At 38.9% G+C, this 21,556-nt stretch overlaps 2 protein-coding genes across 2 annotated transcripts in view; both read left to right on the top strand.

Annotated features, from left to right (window-relative positions):
- ankmy1 (ankyrin repeat and MYND domain containing 1) overlaps nucleotides 1–21,556 on the top strand; it is a 295,837-nt gene that overhangs the window by 222,085 nt on the left and 52,196 nt on the right. The gene's annotated exons all lie outside the window — the stretch shown is intronic.
- LOC117370018 (nuclear receptor subfamily 2 group F member 6-like) lies at nucleotides 1,567–20,426 on the top strand. The gene is made up of 5 exons (XM_033965365.2): nucleotides 1,567–3,614; nucleotides 6,842–6,936; nucleotides 11,319–11,650; nucleotides 12,681–12,927; nucleotides 17,479–20,426. Exons 1-5 carry the CDS (start codon nucleotides 3,349–3,351, stop codon nucleotides 17,751–17,753), a joined length of 1,215 nt encoding a protein of 404 aa, XP_033821256.1. The 5' UTR covers nucleotides 1,567–3,348; the 3' UTR covers nucleotides 17,754–20,426.

Genomic DNA, 21,556 nt, shown 5'->3' with positions numbered 1-21,556 from the left:
TTTTCTGACACTAGAGGCCAAAACAATGTATATATTTATGTATATATTTAATGCTTGATTTTATGTTGTAAATTTTTGTGATATTTTATTATTGTATCTACTGTGAAGCGACTTTGAGTGTCCTGAAAAGTGCTATATAAATGTATTATTATTATTATTATTACATATATTGTATGTTCTGTTACATCCTGTATGCTAGTCTGCTTTTAAGTGTTAAGTTTAATTGTTTCGAGTTGTTTTATATATATAGCACATTGTATTTTTAATTAACCATACAATTACACAGGTTAAACTATTGCTGTATATGTTCTTTGTTATTAAGAACTATACTTAAATTGTAATTAGGGAGCAATACTTGTGACCTTCAGCGTCCTTGAAATTTTCCTTGTAAAACAATACATTTTTTCTAAGTAAGGCGTGTCCAAACTATGACCCGGGGGCTAAATGCGGCCCACAGACCAGTTTTTCTTGGTCCTCAGGCTTACTGTGAATTGCTCCAAAATATCATAAACCGTGCTTTTTACTGAAAGTTTATAGCATCAAGTTCAAACTAACTTGTACTAAATATACGTATTTATTTAATCTACTGACAACCTGCTAAGCCCGCAGCCCTAAATTTTGTCTGTTTCAACTTGTGGCCCTTGATGAAAAAAGTTTGAACACTCCTGGTCTAAGTCAAAATTAAAAAGTTGATTAATGTTTCTGTTCCTGTTGATCTATCCGTATTACCTTTTACAAATCAAGAAATAAAACTATATATGCGAAGACAATTTACAAAACTGCGCTAATAAACCTGAATAATTGTCTTAATCTCAGACACAAAATGAAGTCACACTGTTGTTGCATGTGGTTAGCCTGTGTGTCCATGTGATCCCTGTAGCCCTCTGTGTAACAGCAGTGAGGGGGTTAACTCTGCTCTGGCCCGGGGTCATGGGGGAAACATGCGCCAGGAATTTGTGCTCTGTGTGTGTGTGTGTGTGTGTGTGTGCTTGTCCGCTGCTCTTTCCCTCTCTCTCCTGCCCTCCCTCTCTGCCGTCCTCACTCTCCCTCTCTAGCTCTCCCCCCTCTCTATCTTTCCTTTCTCTCTCTTCCCCTCTCCCTTTCCCTCCCTCTTTCCTCTTCTCTCTCTCCTCCCCCTTTCTCTTGCTGTCCCTCTTTCTTCTGCCCTCTCTCTCCCCTTCCACCTCTTTTCACCTCTCTCTTTCCCTTTCTCAATCTCTACCCTGTCTCCTCTCTCCCTCTATTTCTGCTTTTTCCTTTCCTTTCACTCTCTCTCTCTCTCTCCTTACCTCTTTCTGTTTCTCCTCTCTTTTCCCTCTCTCTTTCTTTTACCTTAGTCCCCTCCTCTTTCCTCTTCCTCTCTCCCCCCTCTCCCTCTTTCCCCTCTTTCTCTCCCTTCCTCTGTCTCTTTCCCCCTCGCTCTCTCCCCTCCTCAGCCTCTCTCTCCCTTCTCTCTTTTTCCCTCTCTCCCCTCTCTCTCTCTCTGCTCTTTGACTCTGCTGTCCTTATAAGGCATCCGGCGCCATGGCAACGGCCGGGCTTGAATAGCAGTGTCAAATCCCTTCGCACTCCGCCACACGCTCACTCTCTCTAAAGGACACAGCACAAGCAGAGGCAGACCCAGAGCTGCCAGACGAGAGGACACAAACTCTACAAAGACTTGGGATTTCACAACATTTCTTTTGACTTATTCATTTCCAAAAGCGGAAAAAGGGGTTTCCTGACAAGCTACACGGGAATGCGGAGGAAAACTGATCATGGGTTGCTAATACCGGACAAGCGCTGATCAGAAAAGACTATAGGACAACACTGCTGAACAGCTTTGGTGGGACATTTCACAACTTGGGATTGTTTTGTTTGCGTTCGCGGTGACATTTGACCCACAGACAGCTGCTGAACACTACAAAACTGTTTTATTTCCACAGAGGACGAAGGACTTTGAAGAACTTTGTGAAACCGCAATCCATTTGGGGATTTTAAGGTCAACCAAAACAAGCGTGCATTTGTGTTAAGCTGAACTGAGTTTCCACATTGCTAGAACGGACATTTTTGGACATTGTCCTGCAAGCTTGAGTCACTTTTACCACTAAAACAGCCAGAACAAGTCAGTAGTGAGTCCGGACAGAAAGCTTTAGATGTGTTGATAACAGCAAACTGGTTGAACTAGTTTTAAGTCGCAGAAAGAGAGAGGGAGAGAGAGGGCAGGGCTTTTTAACCTAGTCCGAAGAAAGTTGAAGTTATAGCATTTTGTGTCTTTTTGTGTGAAAGTTGTTGAGGAGGATCTTGAGAAGCGCTTGGTGACACTACACAGAATAGGTGAGGTACTACTACTACAACTTGTAAAGGCAGAAAAACAAGGGGGGCAAGAAAGTGGTCTAATTTATTGTTTCCTGTGCAAAGGAGGCTGCAACCTTTTACCCTTTTTTTAAGCTTGAACTCTGCTCCACTGAATGTTAAGTTTTCACGCAGTTCGATAGCCAATGAGCAGAGGTCAGGGCTACGAAACATAGGCGTGAATAGGCTCGGGAGCGGACAGAGCATTATACAAAAGCACTGGAGTGGACCTAGGTCAGAATAACCACACGGCCAGAGGGGAGAGGTCACTCCAAAAGACTGCAAGACAACTATTTTATCTCTACGGAAAAAATCTGCTCGGAAAATATGAGTTTGTATCTCTGAAAATCAATATAACAGTGGAACATATTTTTACCAATTTGAGAAGAAGAGGTCAACCAAACAGGACTGCAAGACAATTACTATTTTATACTTACGGACAAAAATCAGCTTGGAGAACTAGTCTTTTTGGATCAATTGGTATGATTTTGTACTTTTGATAGTTTCAGAAAATCAATACAGCAGAGGAACACATTTTTTACCAATTTGAGAAGAAGAGGTCAACCAAACAGGACTAACAAGACTACTTCCATTTTATTTTTACTGACAAAAATCTGCTTCGAAAACCAGTCTTTCTGCATCGATTAGCATGATTTTGTGCTCGTGATAGTTGCTAAAAAAAATCAATATAGCAGAGGAACACATTTTTACCAACTTGAAGAGAGGTCAGTCAAACATAACGAGAGACTAACTATAACTATTTCATTTTTACCAACAAAAATCTGCTTGGACAACCTCTTTTTGCATATGATTTTGTTCTTCTAAGAGTCTAAGAGCTAGAAGAAAAACACAATTTCACCAGTTTCTAATTTTTGAAACAGTTTGAAACCTGCCTACCAAGTCATTTTTGGACATATATGGAAAACATTTTGACACTACCCTAAACGACTGCATGCTTCTAATACTTAAAAGTTATTAGTAGTAGTAATTATAGGGTTGTGTGGAAATTTGAGTATGGCCATGGTGAGCGGGGGATGGGGTAACCCTAATGGGGACACAAATGGACTTGGGGAGAAGTACCTGAGGAGGGAGGATGAGGATGGTTCACCCCAAGCGGGCAGCAGCGACGTGGATGTAGCCGATGAAGATAAAGCCTGCGTGGTGGACTGTGTTGTGTGCGGAGACAAGTCCAGCGGAAAGCACTATGGGGTCTTCACGTGTGAGGGTTGCAAGAGCTTCTTCAAACGCAGCGTTAGGAGGAACCTCAACTACTCCTGCAGGTAAGAGACAGGGTTAACAAAAGTCGAAAATCAGATACTAATCAAAACTGCTGTACCGCACTCGCAAATATCAAATCTAGATACCCATTTGAGGTATCGATACTAAAAAAGTCACAATCACAGGACAGAAATGAACCTTTTGTTTAGAATGAACTTGAGCTGTATCAGAACAAATATAAGACCAAACAGACTAGTATACGCCAATGGATCACTATGGAAACTACCTGTACGACTGAGGGATTACACAAATTTAACACCACATAGTAATATAAAAGATAGTACTATTATTTAATGCTGACAATGACTTTCTATTGTTTAAAGAAAGAGCGTGTTTATTATTATTGTGATAGCAGAATCTGTGTCAACTCTATTCCTTAGTATCAAATCTGAAATCTCAGTATCTAGACAAGGACTTCAGTGTAGCTATCATAAAGAGTCACAATATGAAATTTGGTATGACTTTATGGTAACTTAGCCTTGATTAGCCTAAAGCATGAACAAAGATTTACTCCATAATGAACAAACACTTATTAACACTGAGTCGAGCTTAGCAACTAGTTAATTAAAGGGTTACAGAGTTCTACAATATGGCATTTAGTTTATCTATCAGATCTGTGGAGTAAAAGGACTTTTTGATCAATAAAAACACCTACAAAATTGATAGAACATTCTAGTCATTCTAGGCAGACGTCTTGCCAAAAAAGTTACATAGTGGATCTTTAGCCAACTTCCATTAACGAGGCAACCACCTCCATTTATTATGACTGGGGTTAGCACAGTTCACTCACTTTTGACCCCTTGCGGTTGGAAAATGCAAAAAACATGCTTGTTGACTCAACTTTTGCCCCAAGATGTGCTAGTTGTTAACCTTTGAAGCTTAGAAAAAAACTTCACAGACTTCACACAAATGTAAAATTGATTACCCGGTAGTGCGTCACAGCCCAAAAGTGGGTCACGAGAATGTTGAGTGCAGTTAAAATTTTATGTTTTGGTTTAAAATAGTTAAATGTGGGAACTATAGTCAGATATGTTGAGATATTTACTGAAACATTTTGCTAAAAGTATAAGCCTGTATTATGTGGTTGTCCTATTTTGATTACTTCGGCAAGTTTTCTAAGCTGTATACATCAAGTTTGCATTGCCGCTATATTTTAATTATGTGATTATTATCAGCTAATTCATGTTGTAACAGTCCATCTCTCTGTCAACAAAACTGATGTAATGGACAGAAAAGCCAATCGCAAAAAGAGCACGTACTTATAAAACTCACTGATTATTTATTTTTAAACGTTAGATAGACCTGCTGTTTAGTTACATCACTCAGGACGCGATCACACTTGCACACCACATCAAAGCTGGAGCCAAACTGGGATTTAAACCTGGACTAGAACAGACCCGAACTAAGTCTTCCCCAAAGACTGAACTGGGATCAAGCCAGGACCAGAGCTGTGGTGTTTACATTCACTTTGATTCATGATTAACTAAAGCCACAAGATACACAAGATACAAAACACTGCATTTTAGCTAAAACACATTCAACTCATGGTATTAAACAAGACCTATGTTATTTTAATGTTGTTTCAGAGCCGCTTTTTAATAACTACACCTTAATTAGCCTTAACAAATTCATAATGAACAAATAGTTTATTAAGAATGAGTCAGGCTTAGTAAATATTTATTTCTGTATCTCACATGTTGTTTTAGTCCAATATTTACATTCATTTGAAGCAATGCAAAATGATATGCAACAACCTTGGTTATATCGAGCAAACAGCTATGTGGGAAAAACAGAACGCTGTGAAGGTCAGTCATGTGATTGGTTTAGAAGGTCAACGTTGCTATTATTCTTAACCATAGAACACAATGTGGTGAGTCAATTCAACCCACACCTGACGCATATAAGCAAGGTAGGGTTGTTAATATTATAGAAAATCTGGCAAGAACAGATACTAAACTAGTACAGAAACTAAATACTCATCTGAGCAGGTATCAATATTAAAAACTCACATTCAGTAATGAACCTTTCCTGAATAGTTTTAGAATGATTTTGAGCTGTATTAGAACAAGTATAAGACACATAGACTAGTATACACCCATGGACCACTATGGAACCTACATGGACGACTGAGGGATACAAGACTGCATGGTAATATGAAAGAAAATACTACAATTTAATGTTGATAGTCACATCCTATTGTCAACAGAAAGAGTGTTTTTATTATCATCGTGGTATCAGAAACAGTATTGAGCACTGTGCCTATTCCTTAGTATTTAAATCAAGTTAGAAATTTGAATATTGTAACACTAACGCAAGACAAAGCTATTATTTTGGTCCAAAGTCGAAACTGGTGAATGGACCCATGGTTGTTTGTCACCTTGAGGGAGAGTGTAGGTGGTTTCGAAAGAGCGGCCGTAAAAAGGGCGTGAATGACTGATGATTTACAAAGGTCACAGCCTCGGCAGCTTGTAGGGTTCACTCTGCGCACAGGGGTCAAAGGAGCTGCAGGGGAGAACAGAAATGGACAATAAATCAGACATATATATGAATGACATGGGTTAAGATTGAATTTCAAAGGTGAAGTTTGAACAAAAACACTTTTAACAGCTATAAATACTTAGTAGTAACAGAGTGTGGAATGGGGAAAAAACATTTAGTGTTTTTTTTAGTTTTTTGTATACATTGATCACAATTTTGTATTTTGTTTGAATTTTTGTTCCAAGCAAATAAAAATGGCTTCCAATCTTAATTTCATGAGCGTAAACAAGGCAGGCATTACATCATTGACATTTAACACAAAAGAATAGTCACATTTCTTCCAAAGTCTGAATTCTGCTCCAAACCACATGCTTCTACTGACAAAGGACTAACTGTACACGTCTCCATGATAAAGATCAGATCTCGATTCGATTCAAATTTGTTTAACTGCAGACGTCTATGTAAAAAAACAAATGTAATTGATATAAATCATTGGGCCAACAGTAATAGAGCGGGTGAGCCATTTCCCACAAACCAAAAGATAGCCGGTTCAAATCTCACTCAAGCAAAAACTGTTGTTTACATAGGTAAAATACTTCACCACACTGCCGACAACAATCACACTTTCTGATACTGGGCAACCCTCAAAGGATCCAATAGTGAAAGGACATACACTAAATACTTGTAAAATGTACATACTAAGTCTATCCTGTCTCACTTAATATTTCATTGTATTGTTTTTAATTTGCAGGTCAAACCGAGAATGCCAAATAGACCAACATCATCGCAATCAGTGCCAATACTGTCGACTGAAGAAGTGTTTCAGGGTGGGGATGCGCAAAGAAGGTAAGAATATCAAATGCAGAACTCAAAAGCCAAATTTGTAAGGTTTTAATGTTAAACTCTATGTAGCCTTATGATAACTATGGACCTATATAACTCCCCCTTTATTTTATTTTGTCATTCATGCATCCATCCATTCATTTCTGTTTTATATTCAATGTTGTTCAGATGTTTTTGTCATGTCATGTGTGAGCAGTGGACTTCTGCTTTGTGTTGTTTGTGTAGTTTATGCTTAAAATGTCCAAGATCGTGCTCTTTTAGCTTGTTTACTCTTTAGCCACGTTTTTTACTGATATCATTTCATCACTGGACACCAAAATAATGATCTAAAAACGAGAATTACAACAATTTTAGCAGGAAAATAGGTGCTTCAAGTTTTATCATTATAAACCTGCAGACATGGGAGTTGTACAATGGCGCTCTCTGGTGGCTAACAGCTACAGCTAACCACCAACTTTAACTTTAAAAAGATAGAAGCATCTATTTTTGGCAGAGCTGCGGCCTACTGATAAAGCAAATTTATTTAATATTTAAACATATTTTAAACCCAGCTCATGGTTATTTTATATTTGAACTTGTTTCGCCCGCTTACCCGACATTTCTCCACGGATAAAAGTGTTGTTGCTAATGTAGAAGGCTTAACTTTCAACCAATCAGGAGACGTTTCCGCGATAAGGGGCGGGACTCAACCATAAATGACATCTGGTTTGACCAATCAGAGAACCTTAATCTCCCGCACTAACTAAAGCGTTATAGGCTAATATTTAATGCTAAATGCTAATGCTAAATGGCGCCTGTTTGATAAATTAGATCACAACGCAAATGTCCGACTAAAAAGAGAAAAGCAACAAGAAAGGTGTGTATTTTGCTAAGATTTTTTGTTTAATAGTATTACTTAGGCCTTAAAAAGACTACTAATTTATTATTGGATTATAGCAGGGAATTTGTCTTTTTCAAATCATTTAATCCATATTTGCTCGTCTCCACAAAGATTTTATGCTCTCTCAGGTAAAGTTACACAGTATGGTTTTAGGCTTATCTATCTTCATGTCACAACTAGACCAAGTTACAGGTCAGATCTGTGGAGAGATTACCCTGCTCTGTGTAAGAATGAGGTATTTCTGAACAATAAAACTTGATGCAGGATATATGTTTAATGCTTTACTGCAGAACATTCCCATTAAAGCAATAACATCTCCATGAAGACAAGGAAGTGGCAGAATAGGCTAATTTATATTATCTAAATTAAAAGGACAAACTAGACCTCTAATAGTTTCTAATTCAAGTTCAGTGCTAAGGAATAAACTCAATATACAATACTGATTCTGATACCACAATGAATCCTCCTTTAGACAATAGAACAGTGATTTTCAACATTAAATCCTAGTACTTTCTTGTATATGCTGGTCTTTTATCTGTGTAATCCCTCAGTCGTCCATGTAGGTTCCATAGTGGTCCATGGGTGTACACTAGTCTATGTGTCTTATACTTGTTCTGATTCAGCTCAGGATCATTCTAAACCTGTTCAGGAAAGGTTCATTCCTGCCCTGTGAATGTGACTGTTTTAGTATTGATTAGTATCTGATTTTTAACAGACCTAACCTGTAATAAAATGTCCATGAACTATAATCAGTGACCCATGAACAAAGGGCTGAGTGCTGCCATTTTCTTGGTATCTCCAGTCAAATACTTGAGTCTAACCACCAAAACAGGTTTAGAGCGGTTCTTCTTGTGAGGTGAGGTCAGCTCCGGTGAAAGTGTTCAGGGCCAGTTTAACTAACGTCAGGGGCAGTTTAACTGACATCAGTGGAGCCAAGGCATTTTAACAAGGGTCAAACACAGCGCTGTGGAAAGAGGCGGTCATACTGCGTTTGAAACTGCATTTTCAAACCATTCCCAAAGAAACACTAAAACATAAAGAAACCTATTGATGTATAATGTTATAGCCACGTAAGCAGTTGTTTGCGCAGTTGCCTTTTTGTAATATAGTGATCTTAAAATGCCCATATTATACTATTTTCTGATCTATGTTATAATGTTTCCTCATCACAAACAGACCTGGAGTTGTGTTTTGTTTCATTCACACATGTTTAACACACAAACTCCACATATTTAGGCTGAGTTCTTCGCTCAAACAGAAACACTCTGTTCCACCTTGATGTCCTGGTGGTAATACAGGAAGTGCCCCACTGTGTTTTTAAACTCCACACACCTTCACAAGAATCATTTGGATGTTTTTAGCCCTGGAATTGTCAATCTCTACTGAACAAAGGTGAAAGGTAGCTGCTAACTTGCATAAGATTTTTGAGATTCAGGCTGACTAATAATAAAGGTTGCGCAAAAATGTGTGAAACAAAACATAACTCCAGGTCTGTTTTTGATGAGGTAGCAATATTAAAACATGGCTTAAAGCTCACAAGAAGAATGAGTAAGTGACAAAAGTTTTATGTTGTCAAAAAGGTGTTTGGTGCACTGCTCCTGAAACAAATTAGTTTTTCAAATTATTGTGGCTTGAAAATATGCATTTATTGTTCTCTCCCTCCAATAATTACATTAACTTCAATGGGTGAATAGGAGCAATTATACATCCTGGCATCTATAATTACTGTTACTTTTTTATATAATCTGTATTTATATAAAAAACAGATTAAACTTGTGTCACACTCTGTCTTATTTCTCCGTTCTGCTGTTGTCCCCTATAAATCTTTATAATCTAAATAAGACTGACTTTGATCTACTAAGACGCCATCGACCAATTAATCGACCACTAAACCTGTTCCACCTGTTTTTATGTTTTAATTTGTCCTATAATGTCCTTGGGTGTTTCAAAAGGCACTTAAAAATAAAATGCATTATAATCATCATAATTAAACTATTTTACGCCTACAGCCGTAAAATCCATATATTGTTTTGCGTCTCCACTCCTACTTTATCTGTGTAGTGCTAATGTGTAGCTGTAATTGTAGTGTTGTCGTGAGGTTGCGTGTCAGATTCTGTCAGTGATCCCTGCCCCATACATAATGTGCAGAGGTGACAGTTCACAGAGTTATATTAGTCTCTGGTGATTCACGAAGCGCTGAGTGAGCTGCCCGAGGCTCACTGTTTCCACACTACCTGGAACTGTGCACCTCCACACACACTCAAATGTGTTTTTAAAATGCAGCCTATCACTTTTCTGGTCAAAGGTCCACACCCACTCCACTTTATTTCTATAGCACATTTTATAAACAAAAGCCATTTCCAAAGTGCTGCAGTGAAATAAAATCAAAGTTTAACACAATAAATACAAATATAACTTAATATGCTTACAGATGTTATTGTTTTGTCTGGGATGTTCCAAAGTATGGCATTAAAGTTATCTATTTCCACGGAGACAAGCAGTTCACACAATCTTTAATGCCAAGTAAAGGGTTAGATCTGTGGCAAGGAGAGCCCTGTCACAGTAAGAATGTATGTTTTTAATCCATTGTTTAGCAGTAAAAAACACATGTGATTGAATAAATGCAAGATAGATTTGTATAATGCCATTCTGTGGAACATTCTATGCACAGCAGTAACATCCATTGAGACCAGCAGGTGGTTGCAACCTCCAAGAAGAATTACGTAGCGTAGCTTTAACCTGCAGGCACAAAAGAACTTAACTAACAAAAAAAAATTTGGTTGTAACTTTTAGGGTTGCATTTATTAAATTGTAATGCAAAATGTGTTTATGTTTCCACTAAAATAAAATAAGACCAATGAATGGATATCTATATTTTAAAACTATTTAGACTGCTGCACATCTGTTGTTTTTAACTACTCGGTGTAAGGGTCATAACATCGACCCATCGCAGTCTCTCGCTCACACGGTGTTTGACCTGGGACCTAAATTACACAATGTTTATATCAACACCGGTGACATTCAACCGTCATGCCCTCTTGTTTAAATACTTTCACGGCTGTAGTTTGGTGCACTTTGATTAGGTACCTTTGCCACAATAATAATGTGGCACAACTGCAGAATGCCTCTCATCATTCTGTCTCCATTTCCAAAATAAAAAGAAGAAATCTAATGTTTTATTTAAGGAACATTTTTCACAGTTTTACAATCACAGTGGCTACTATTATCTTATTTATTAATACAATGTCCTTAGTGAAATGTAAATCTTGAATACGTTTAGCAATATTTCAGCCTTTTTTCAAATATTATTGCTGCTATGATTAAAATGTACTCTGAACTCAGTCTTGATTTGAAATTTAAAATAGCAAATCTAATTGTAATTTTTGTTTTAGGAATTAGATCTCATATTGTGTTTTGTCTTGTTAACTGCTATGGCAACAGTTCTACATTTTCATTATTCTGAAACCCATGGATATTAATATAATTGCCCTTCTTGTGTCCTCAGCCGTTCAGAGAGGCCGTGTCCCTCCCTCTCATGCTGTGATCAGCCCTGGCTCTCTGGGGGCCGGAGTTGGGGGTCCCGGCGTTGGACACGTGGGGCCCGACTACTTCAACGGTCAGCCAGTTTCCGAGCTTATTTCCCAGCTCCTCCGCGCAGAGCCGTACCCCAGCGGACGGTTTAGCACCCCCTACGGACAGGCGCAGATGCAGGGGTCCGGGGGAGCTTCTGTCATGGGCATAGACAGTATCTGTGAACTGGCAGCGCGGCTTCTCTTCAGCACCATCGAGTGGGCTCGAAATATACCGTACTTTCCTGAACTACCAGTGTCAGAGCAGGTGAGACAGAAGCCATTTTGGGTATGTAGTAAAAACATTTTATCTGTTATCAATTAAAAAAGTTTCATAAGGTGCTACTTTATTGACCTCGTTATAACTAGGGATGCACCGATACCGATACTGGCACCAGATATTGGCACTGATCCGTGAAAAAAAATACTGGCTCTGCCGATATCCTGGTTGAAGTATAACTTGATTCAAGATTATATTTGAACATTATTTTTCAAAGCTGTTCTGTAGTTATTTGAATAATAATTAACAGTTGCGTAATACAACTGGATCAGTTTTGTATAATATTCTGTTATCGGTTAAAATCGGGCACCAACAGATACATAAAACCAAAGTATCAATATTGGTACTGAGAATATAAAGTAGGGGCACTCGCTGGGTCACCGCTAAGTGACGTAACAATCAGGTGTTGTTCAGAGATCCCCGAGATCCCCACGTAAAATTCACAGGTGCATACTAATTGTATTTAAATGTATGAGTCACATGACTACACTGTCATATATACATGTTCAATTGAAGAAAAAGTGATGCATCACATAATATGAGCGTGCCCCAATCTGTACACAGACCAGGTAATTAATATTAGTACTGGAAATAAAAACGCTGGACCGCCGCATCCCAAGTTATAAACTAAAGTTATATAATATTATCCAGAAATGGCCAAGAAAAATACATTTGGTGAGGAATATAGTTGATATACACCCAAACTGAACAGATAGCTTATCAGTACATGCGAGGTTACTGGGTTTTAGTAGGTCTAGTGTTTCAAAACAGACACAAAATAGTTCGCCAGGCACATAACGGGCTATAAATACTGTGTTCATATGTATGTTCAAGATACAAGTATGTACATTTTTGATTAATAAAGAATTTGGCATGATGTCTCTGCACAGGATCTTGACTCCTCCTAGTGACAAATCTTTATAGCACAGGCATTTTGAAATCATATACATCAACTATCACCTGCTACAGCTTTTTGACCACTTGTGAGTGACTCTTCTCCGTTTTATCTCCTCTGTAGGTGGCGCTGTTGAGGCTGAGCTGGAGTGAGTTGTTCATCCTAAACGCTGCTCAGTCTGCCCTCCCTCTGCATATGGCGCCCCTGCTGGCCGCGGCAGGTTTCCACTCTTCTCCCATGTCTGCGGAGCGCGTGGTCTCCTTCATGGACCAGGTGAGGGTGTTCCAGGACCAGGTGGACAAACTCAACAGACTCCAGGTCGACACAGCGGAGTACAGCTGCCTCAAAGCCATCGCTCTCTTCTCCCCTGGTCAGTATAAAAAAGTACAAAAAACTGGACTTAAAGGTGCATTATGTAACTTGACATGTACATGCTTGTTTCTAGACATGTACATGCTTGTTTCCATGGAGATGTTATTGTTTTGACAGGAATGTTCCACGGTTTGACATGCGTTGGGTTTATATAGCTCATTTCAAGACACACAAAGCGCTTTACAATTTCATTCAGTTCATGATCCGTGGCAGTAAGATATTATTGTCGCTACAGCTGCCCTGGGGCAAACTGGCGGAAGTGTGGCTGCCAGTCTGCGACCACCGATCACTCACACACACACACTCACCACATTCATACTAGGCAAGGTGGGAGAAGTGCTTTGCCGAAGAACACAACAACAGTATGCTCTACAGCCACTGCCGTCCCACATTAAACTCAATGGAGACAAGCAATTGATGAAACCAGGCAAACTTACAAGTCAGATCTTTGGAAAGGTGACCTCACTCACAGTAATAATGCTAGAATGCTTAAAAAAGATTAGTTTAATGCAGGTGTCACCAACACGGTGCCCGCGGGCACCCGGTCGCCCGCAAGGACCACATGAGTCGCCCGCGGGCCTGTTCCAAAAATAGCACATCTCATAGAGAGCTGCGTCTAAAAATTAATTTTGTTCTGTTGCTATTATTTTTTTAATCACACTTGTATGTATATAGATTTAAAAAATACTATCTTAAAAATACTTTAAGCCTTAAAGTATTTTTAAGATAGTATTTTTTAAATCTATATACATACAAGTGTGATACTGCCCATAGGTAAATATTGTGCGCGTTAACCTTAAAGTTTAAGGTTAACGCGCACAATATTTACCTATGGGCAGTAAAGTAGAGCTTGTGGGATGTGGAGAGTAAGCTAGCGGGCGCTGTATGCACTTTCGTACCCCAAAAACATGGCAGAAAAAAGAAAGAAAACGTATCTCTTTCACAGTGAATGGGAAGAGGAGTTCTTTTTTACGACTGTAAAAGAAACCTGCGTGTGTCTGATTTGCGGGACGACCGTGGCGACAGCAAAACGGCACAATGTGGAGAGACATTTCAATACGTGTCACAAAAGCTACCATGATAAATATCCACCTGCAAGCGCCCTACGGGCAGAAAAAGCCCGTGAGCTAAAGACCGCTCTGGGTAAGCAACAGTCTTTTTTTACGAGGCCGGCCAAAAACTCACAAAAAGCAACCGAAGCCTCGTTTAGAGCTACACATTTTCTGATCAAGAAAAAAAAGGCATTTACAGATGGAGAAGTTGTCAAAGAAGCGATGTTATTAATTGCTAACACTGTATTTAAAGACGAGAAAAATGGAAGCGACCTAATCTCCACTCTTTCCGACGTCCAACTGGGGGCATCTACGATGGCAAGACGAGTATCAGCTATGTCCAGTAACTTGGTCGATCAGTTGGAGCAGGATCTGGCGAAGTGCAAGTGGTTTAGCCTCCAGTGCGATGAGTCCGTGGACAGCAGCAGTACAGCGCAGTTATTGGTTTTTATCCGGATGGTGTTTAATGATTTCTCCACAAAAGAAGAACTCCTGACACTACTGCCCTTAAAGACAACTACGAGAGGAGTTGACATTTATAACACGGTGAAGGAGTTTTTCGTGCAGAAAAAGGTGCCATTGGAAAAGCTGGTAGCGGTGACAACAGACGGGGCTCCTGCTATGGTCGGCCGACAGACAGGTTTCATCGCTCACTGTAAACGTGACCCAGACTTCCCCAAATTTCTGCATTACCATTGCATCATTCACCAGCAGGCGTTGTGTGCGAAAGTGATCGGCTTTGGGCACGTGATGACTCCCGTTGTGAAAATCATAAACAACATCCGCTCCAAAGCAAAGCAGCACAGGATTTTCAAGGTACTATTAGAGGAGATGTCAGCAGAATATGGGGACCTACTGCTACACACAGAAATCAGATGGCTCAGCAGAGGACGAGTTTTGCATCGTTTTTTGTCTCTTTTGCGTGAAATCAAAGAGTTCATGCAGTCCAAAGGCGAAGATGTCTCACTGCTAGAGGACACAGAGTGGACACTTGACCTTGCATTTTTGGTGGACATTACTGGGAAACTAAACCTCCTGAACTGCCAGCTGCAAGGCAAAGGTAAGACTGTTGTCGATATGATAAGTGCTTTAAATGCATTTAAAGCCAAAATGAATGCATTCTCTGCAGATTTACAGAGAAAAAAGTTCTGCACTTTCCCTCTGTGCAGTCAGTGCTGAAAGACAATGCTTCTGCATCTGAGACATTTGAAAAAGTGGCAGAAAAGTACATTGAAGTAATAAACAGACTTGGGCAAGAGTTTGAGAATAGGTTTTGTGACCTTCATCAGCTTGAACCATGTGTGTTCTTCATTTCCAACCCTTTCATGAATGGGGACACCACATGCTTTGCTGAGCAGTTAAGTGCAACGTTCAACTTGGATGCTGGACAGGTGGAGATTGAAATTATAACATTGCAAAATGATCTCCATCTCAAAGCCTACCAGGCTGCACCAAACTTTTGGCGCCTTGTTGACACAGAGAAGTACAGTGGAGTATGCACAGCAGCCATGAAGGTTGCCAGCCTGTTTGGCTCAACCTATCTCTGTGAATCAGCATTTTCTGACATGAACTTCATCAAAAACAAACACAGAACACGCCTCACTGATGCACATCTGAGAGACTCACTCACAGTTGCAGTGTCAAGTTACACACCAGATTACAACACACTGGTGAACAGCATGCAATGCCAGTCTTCCCACTAACCAAGGACGGATACCAGATGTAGTCAGTGACAACATGGTAGTGCCATGGCAAAGTTGAATTAAAATATTGAAGAATTGTGTTCAATTTAAAAGTGTGTTCATGACATTTAAAAGTTATAATTTTGTTAAACATAACACAGACTTGGCCATTAGTTCAAAATGTGAAATAAAAAATGTATTACATATTTAAAAATATGTAAGTTGATTTTGTTTAACATTACATAATTGTTAACTTTTTGAAACATGTTGCAACATAGTTCATGATTTGTTAACAGGGCATGTCAGTGGCTTGTGCAAATGGGATATTTTTTGCTAAAATGTAGTGATGTAAGTGATCATCTGAAAATGTAACAAATACTGTGATTAATAGAGATAAAGTGTTGAATATTGATATCTGTTTCCCACCTTGTTGTCATTTTTGATAATCATTGTTAGAAATCATTAACATGATCAGTGTCTTTACATAGGTGAGTATTACTAATCATTATAAATAATGTATAACTAAAGGCAAACTGAGCAAATTTGTTATTTCAGAAGAGCGTATCAAACTGGTAGCCCTTCGTATGATTCAGTAACCGTGAAGTAGCTCTCAGTTTCAAAAAGGTTGGTGACCCCTGGTTTAATGCAAGGAAAAGCAATAATATCTCCCCAAGTAAGTACTGGACCACCACCATAATAATTTGTCATTTTTATTTATTTTTTATTCCAAAAAATAACCAACTTTTAGGGATAATTCAGTAAATTTTTATGTGATAGTTTGACTTTGACTCTAGTATTTTTTTGCTGCTGTGTTTTACGTTCACCTAAGTAACACCTTTGATTACTTCTTTGACCACTTTCAGGGTTAATGTGGACTTAACCTGTTTGACCGCACGGCTTTACTGTAAACTAATGCTGTTTGTGTGTGTAGAAAACAGGAGACTCAGAGCAAAGTTCAAGTGGCTTCAGGACAGTGGAGGAGGGAGGGTCAAGTCAGAACAGTAGCATAAGGTTGTGCTTATATAACCTTTGACTCCAAGACGAACCAACTAAGAAAATATTTGGCCCACAACAGGATTTATACCATTTTATACCAGGTTTAAAATAGGACTGCAGTGTTGCTGAAGTAGATCTTAACAAGGACTAACCCAAAGGAGGACAAAAATGTAGATTAAATTCTCAAAAAAATATTACATTGTAGAATTCGATGAGAGAGATTCACTGTTTTTGAAAGAAATATCCAAACTTACCTCATTTTAAGTTAGGGACTGGCTCCACACATTGGTCCTATTAATCTCAAGTATTAACGTTCATTTAACTGACAAAAATCACATCTTTTGGGGTTGAATAATGCCGCCATTTTCTGAGGATATTGTGAAAAAATAATGTCCTTTTTCATTTATAATTACAGATTTTTTTACCAGGTCAAAAAAATGTGACAGTTTAAGCCACACTATGTAACTTTTTACGCTAGAATAGACAAAAGCAATGTTGTTGTTTTTTTTTTAAATTATGGTTGATTTCTCTACAAACTTGACTCTTATTTGAGCTGGAGGAAGTCCCTTGCCGCTTGTTTTTGTGGAAATGCTGTTGTTTTCACTATAATCTTCCACAGTATCGTACAAAGCTTATCTGTCTCCATGGAAAATGTTCCAAAGTTTGGTTTTAACTTTCTATTTACATGAAATCATAAAGTTGACTCCAGAAAGTAGCATACTGTGCCTTTTAACAGACAAAAACTGGTTAAGTCTGGTCTTGTACTGTAGGATTATATGTTGTGTTGTATTTCTAACCTTTTCTCTCCTGTCTCCTCAGACGCGTGTGGCCTGACCGACCCCGCCCACGTCGAGTCGCTGCAGGAGAAGGCCCAGGTGGCTCTGACGGAGTACGAGAGACTGCAGTACCCAAACCAGCCACAGCGCTTCGGCCGGCTCCTACTGCGTTTACCCGCTCTCCGCGCTGTCCCCGCTAACCTCATCTCACAGCTCTTCTTTATGAGGCTCGTGGGGAAAACGCCCATCGAGACGCTCATTCGGGACATGCAGTTGTCTGGGAGCTCCATCAGCTGGCCCTACGTCCCGGGACAGTGAAGCAAAGAGGGGTCCAGAGCAGAGATCAGACCAAGAGGATTTACAACAACAAACTAAAAGTAGAAAGAGTTATACAGGTGTTTCAAAAGCATAGAGCCAGTTCACACACAGCTAGTCATTAAAGGGTAGGTCACATTATATGCAAACTTAAAAAATAAACACATTAAAGGAGCACAATGTAACTTTTCTGGTGTAGGACCTTACTTAATTTTTTTTATTATTGTAGCTGATGCCTGAGTTTTGCCTGGATTTTTTCACATGCATTGAACAAAACTGTTTTACTCAGTACAGATATATACAGATATATTGTATTAGCAGCTCTTGAGGACAAAATACGTGCTGTCTGCCTCTAATTACTAAGTATTTTATTGCCGGATAATGAGCAAGAGCACCATTAGCATACTAGTTGTTACAGTGAAAAACAGCGGCAAAACTCTGGCCTCTGACAGTCGTGAAAAGCGTTTGCAAACTCATCTTCAAACTGTTTAAAATGAACTAGTTTTTCACATTTTTAAGACAGGTAAACATCTAAATATAGTTTCTAGATATATTAGCAGCACTTCTTAGTCCTCTGTCTGATCTCTGGTGCTCTGGATCAACACAAACACAGACTGTAAAAGGCTTCATGCCATCTCTACCTCCTCCGAACCCCCTCTTTCTCCCTCCTTCTCCCCCGTTCTCGCTCTTTCTCTGTCTCTTTCTTCACGTGGACCCGAGTTTCGTTGAAGCCATAGCAGCCGTTTGTGAGGCCTCTGCTTTGTGGTAAAGCTTGTGGGACACAGACAACAGACTTTGTTACCAAATGTATTTCTGGAGACTGCAAAGTATCATTTTTGCAACAACATAATAATAGGCATAATAATAATAATAATAATGGCATAGTGCAGGGGTCTCAAACTCAAATTAGCTGGGGGCCGCAGGAGGCAGAGTCTGGGTGAGGCTGGGCTTATCAGGTATTCCAAATCTTCTCAAACGTCATGGCTGTTTTCAACATACATGAGGAAATAGGCCAGTTCTTGTGGATTTTATGGATGTACATTGTTATTTGTTGAATCTTTTGCGACAGGAGTACACAGCGCGAGTGACACATGGTAAAGCCACACTAATATTAAACTTTCATATTGTCCTGCGGGCCAAAAAATATCCTCTTGCGGTCCGCAATTGGCCCCCGGGCCACGAGTTTGAGACCCCTGGTATAGTGTGATGTAGAAACCCCCATGACAAGACTGGACCACCATAAAATATTGGCTTACATCATTACTGTTTTAAGACGCCTAACTCAATATTTAGATTTTTTGGCTGGTCTGATGCTTAAAGGTACACTAGGGAGCTTTTCTGGTCAGTGCGCCGCCACCTGCTTGTCTGTAAAATTCCATAATATAGCATTAAACTGATCTCTCCTCATGTAAAGAAGCGGGGGATGCTATTAGGCCTAGTTACAGGTCAGATCTGTGAAGAGGGAACTCAGCACAAGCAGGAACAGTAAGAACATATCCATAGACACAAGCAGGTAGCAGGTAGGTCATCCTATACTCATTTTGCATATTCATGAATTGGACTGTTGCCATAGCGATGAACTATTTAACTAGTTTCCGTTCAAGGTGCAAGAGTGACTCACAAACCCCAGATGTAAACAGATATTTTTTATTTTTCATCAAAATTCTGTCTGACTTTTGGTACTTTTGAAACCCTGGCCACTAAAACCACTGTACAATATCACAGTAAAAGCTTAGTCTTACAGCGCCCCCCAGTGGTATGAGTTGGAAAAAAAAAAAAAACACTTTGCAAGTTGAATGTACAGCTGCTCCTGGACAGTACCATTCTGTCTGACTTTATTACCTCATATTTTATACACGTTGATTGTACAGAGAATACTCATGTGCTTAAAATAGTATAAAGGGATCAAAGTATTTTCAAAAATGTCTTCATGCTTTTAAATGTGAATAACGGTTTTGAAGAAGCGGTACCCAAAGTTTCACCCGAAGTTATTTTCAAAAATTCCCTGCAGTTTTATAAAGAACGCATTTGGCATTTTTGTAATTTTGTGGATGCCTTTCATACCAGATTGTGAATGTTTATAAATGCTAAGGTTACGAGGTTGTGTGGTACAATGTTAAATTCATATACTTGATTTTTATATGCCAAAATTTGAACTTTTGTTTTGTTAAAGATGCACTGTGTAACTTTTCTGGGTGGAAGGTCGCGCTGGCACCTGTTTGTGTCCATGGAGATGTTATTGCTTTGCCTGAAATGTTGCACAGTGTGAAAAAATGCAAGATTGACATGTTTAATGCCAATTACAGCATAACAATGAATAACCTGCATTCTTGTTGTGAGTGGGCTCGCCTCTGCTCAGATCTGACTTGTATGGCGGTAGAAAAGAATAAGGACATATTGTAGAACATACTGTAGGATATTCAAGGCAAAGCAATCTCCATGGATGCAAGAAAAGTTACATATTGCACCCTTAAATTGTAAAAACAACACTGGCTATGACCCCTTGCTGATCGTGACAGCATTTTCTCAGAGAATTGTGTTATTTGTCAAATTATAAACTTGAGTGACTTGTCTGTGTTTCTTTGTGTTTTATGAAAATGCCAAACTTCAAAAATGCAACATTTGTTTGTATTTCTGGACATTTTTGAAATTTGAAAAATAAAAATATGCAGATTTCTTCAGTGTGTGTGTGTGATTATGTTAATTATGTGAGTGTTAAACTGGCATAATCACAGCCAAATGCAATATATTATAAACAGTAATGTGCAAAATGGTGAAAGAACTGGACATTTCTCAGAGTATAGTAAAAATGTGCAGAGCATGTGGTATGTCAATATAAATCTGACATCAACATGGCCTTACACAACATACAGTGAACAGTGGTTTACAAAATGGTGACTATTAGAGGTGGTAAAACCAAGTCGGTACAACTTGAGGACATCTACTTGAGTAACATTAATAAACTTGTTTAGTATACTGGTAGTTCTAGGACACTGCACTTTTGATTCCTCTTCCCACTGTGAGTAAAGTGACAAAAGCTTTACGCTGACAGTATGAAAAGCTTTGAACTTTATTGATGTGTTTTTTGCTCTGCTCCTTCAGTGTTGGGCAAGTTACTGTGGAAAAATAACTCATTTTAATTACGAAAACTTTATTTCAAGAGTATTCAGATCTGATCACTATAAATGATACATAATAAACTGACAACTACTAGGAAACTATAAAAGGAGATAAGAAATATGAACTGAATTAATGTCTGGTCTGGATTTATAAGGTAAGTAACATTTTTGTTTATAATTTGAAAACAGATGACCTGTGATATCTCAGCTATTTCTTGTGTATTATAATTGTCATTGGAATATTAAAATTTTCCAACAGCGGTTATTGTTTTTTTTTTTTTTTTTTTAATTATTATTATTATTATTATTATGTTACTGTTTAGGTCCAATGTCTTTCTTATTGTCTATTTAATGCAGAACAGATATTTTTTTTAATCCAACAGTGGCCACAAACCTATAAGGAATAACTGTAATCTATAAGTCAATTTTAAAATGTGTCACACTATTACTGCCCCACACTGTTCAGATGCGATTATTTCTTATTCTCGTGGTCGTATCTTTGAGAAATGGAGTTTCTGAGACTCAGGAGCAGGACCACGCCTCAGACTCCTTCTGTTCCTGCTCCAGTGAACCACAGCTCACCTCAGCCACACCTTTAATTACCCAGAAGCCCATGTTTATACAAGCCTACCCCAACGACGCCGTCTGTCTACGCTCTCCCCAGGTCTCGCACTCATCTTTCAGCTT

Source organism: Periophthalmus magnuspinnatus, chromosome 4 (assembly GCF_009829125.3).
Source record: "Periophthalmus magnuspinnatus isolate fPerMag1 chromosome 4, fPerMag1.2.pri, whole genome shotgun sequence".
Lineage (NCBI taxonomy): Eukaryota > Metazoa > Chordata > Actinopteri > Gobiiformes > Gobiidae > Periophthalmus > Periophthalmus magnuspinnatus.
Note: the sequence above shows the minus strand (reverse complement) of the source record. Positions and strands in the feature narration are given on the sequence as shown.

Coding starts and splice junctions, on each gene's coding strand:
- LOC117370018 (XM_033965365.2), top strand. CDS start 3,349: ATGGCCATGGTGAGCGGGGGATGGGGTAACCCTAATGGGGACACAAAT. Junction 6,937..11,318: donor GGTGGGGATGCGCAAAGAAG/GTAAGAATATCA, acceptor TTGTGTCCTCAG/CCGTTCAGAGAGGCCGTGTC. Junction 11,651..12,680: donor AACTACCAGTGTCAGAGCAG/GTGAGACAGAAG, acceptor TCTCCTCTGTAG/GTGGCGCTGTTGAGGCTGAG.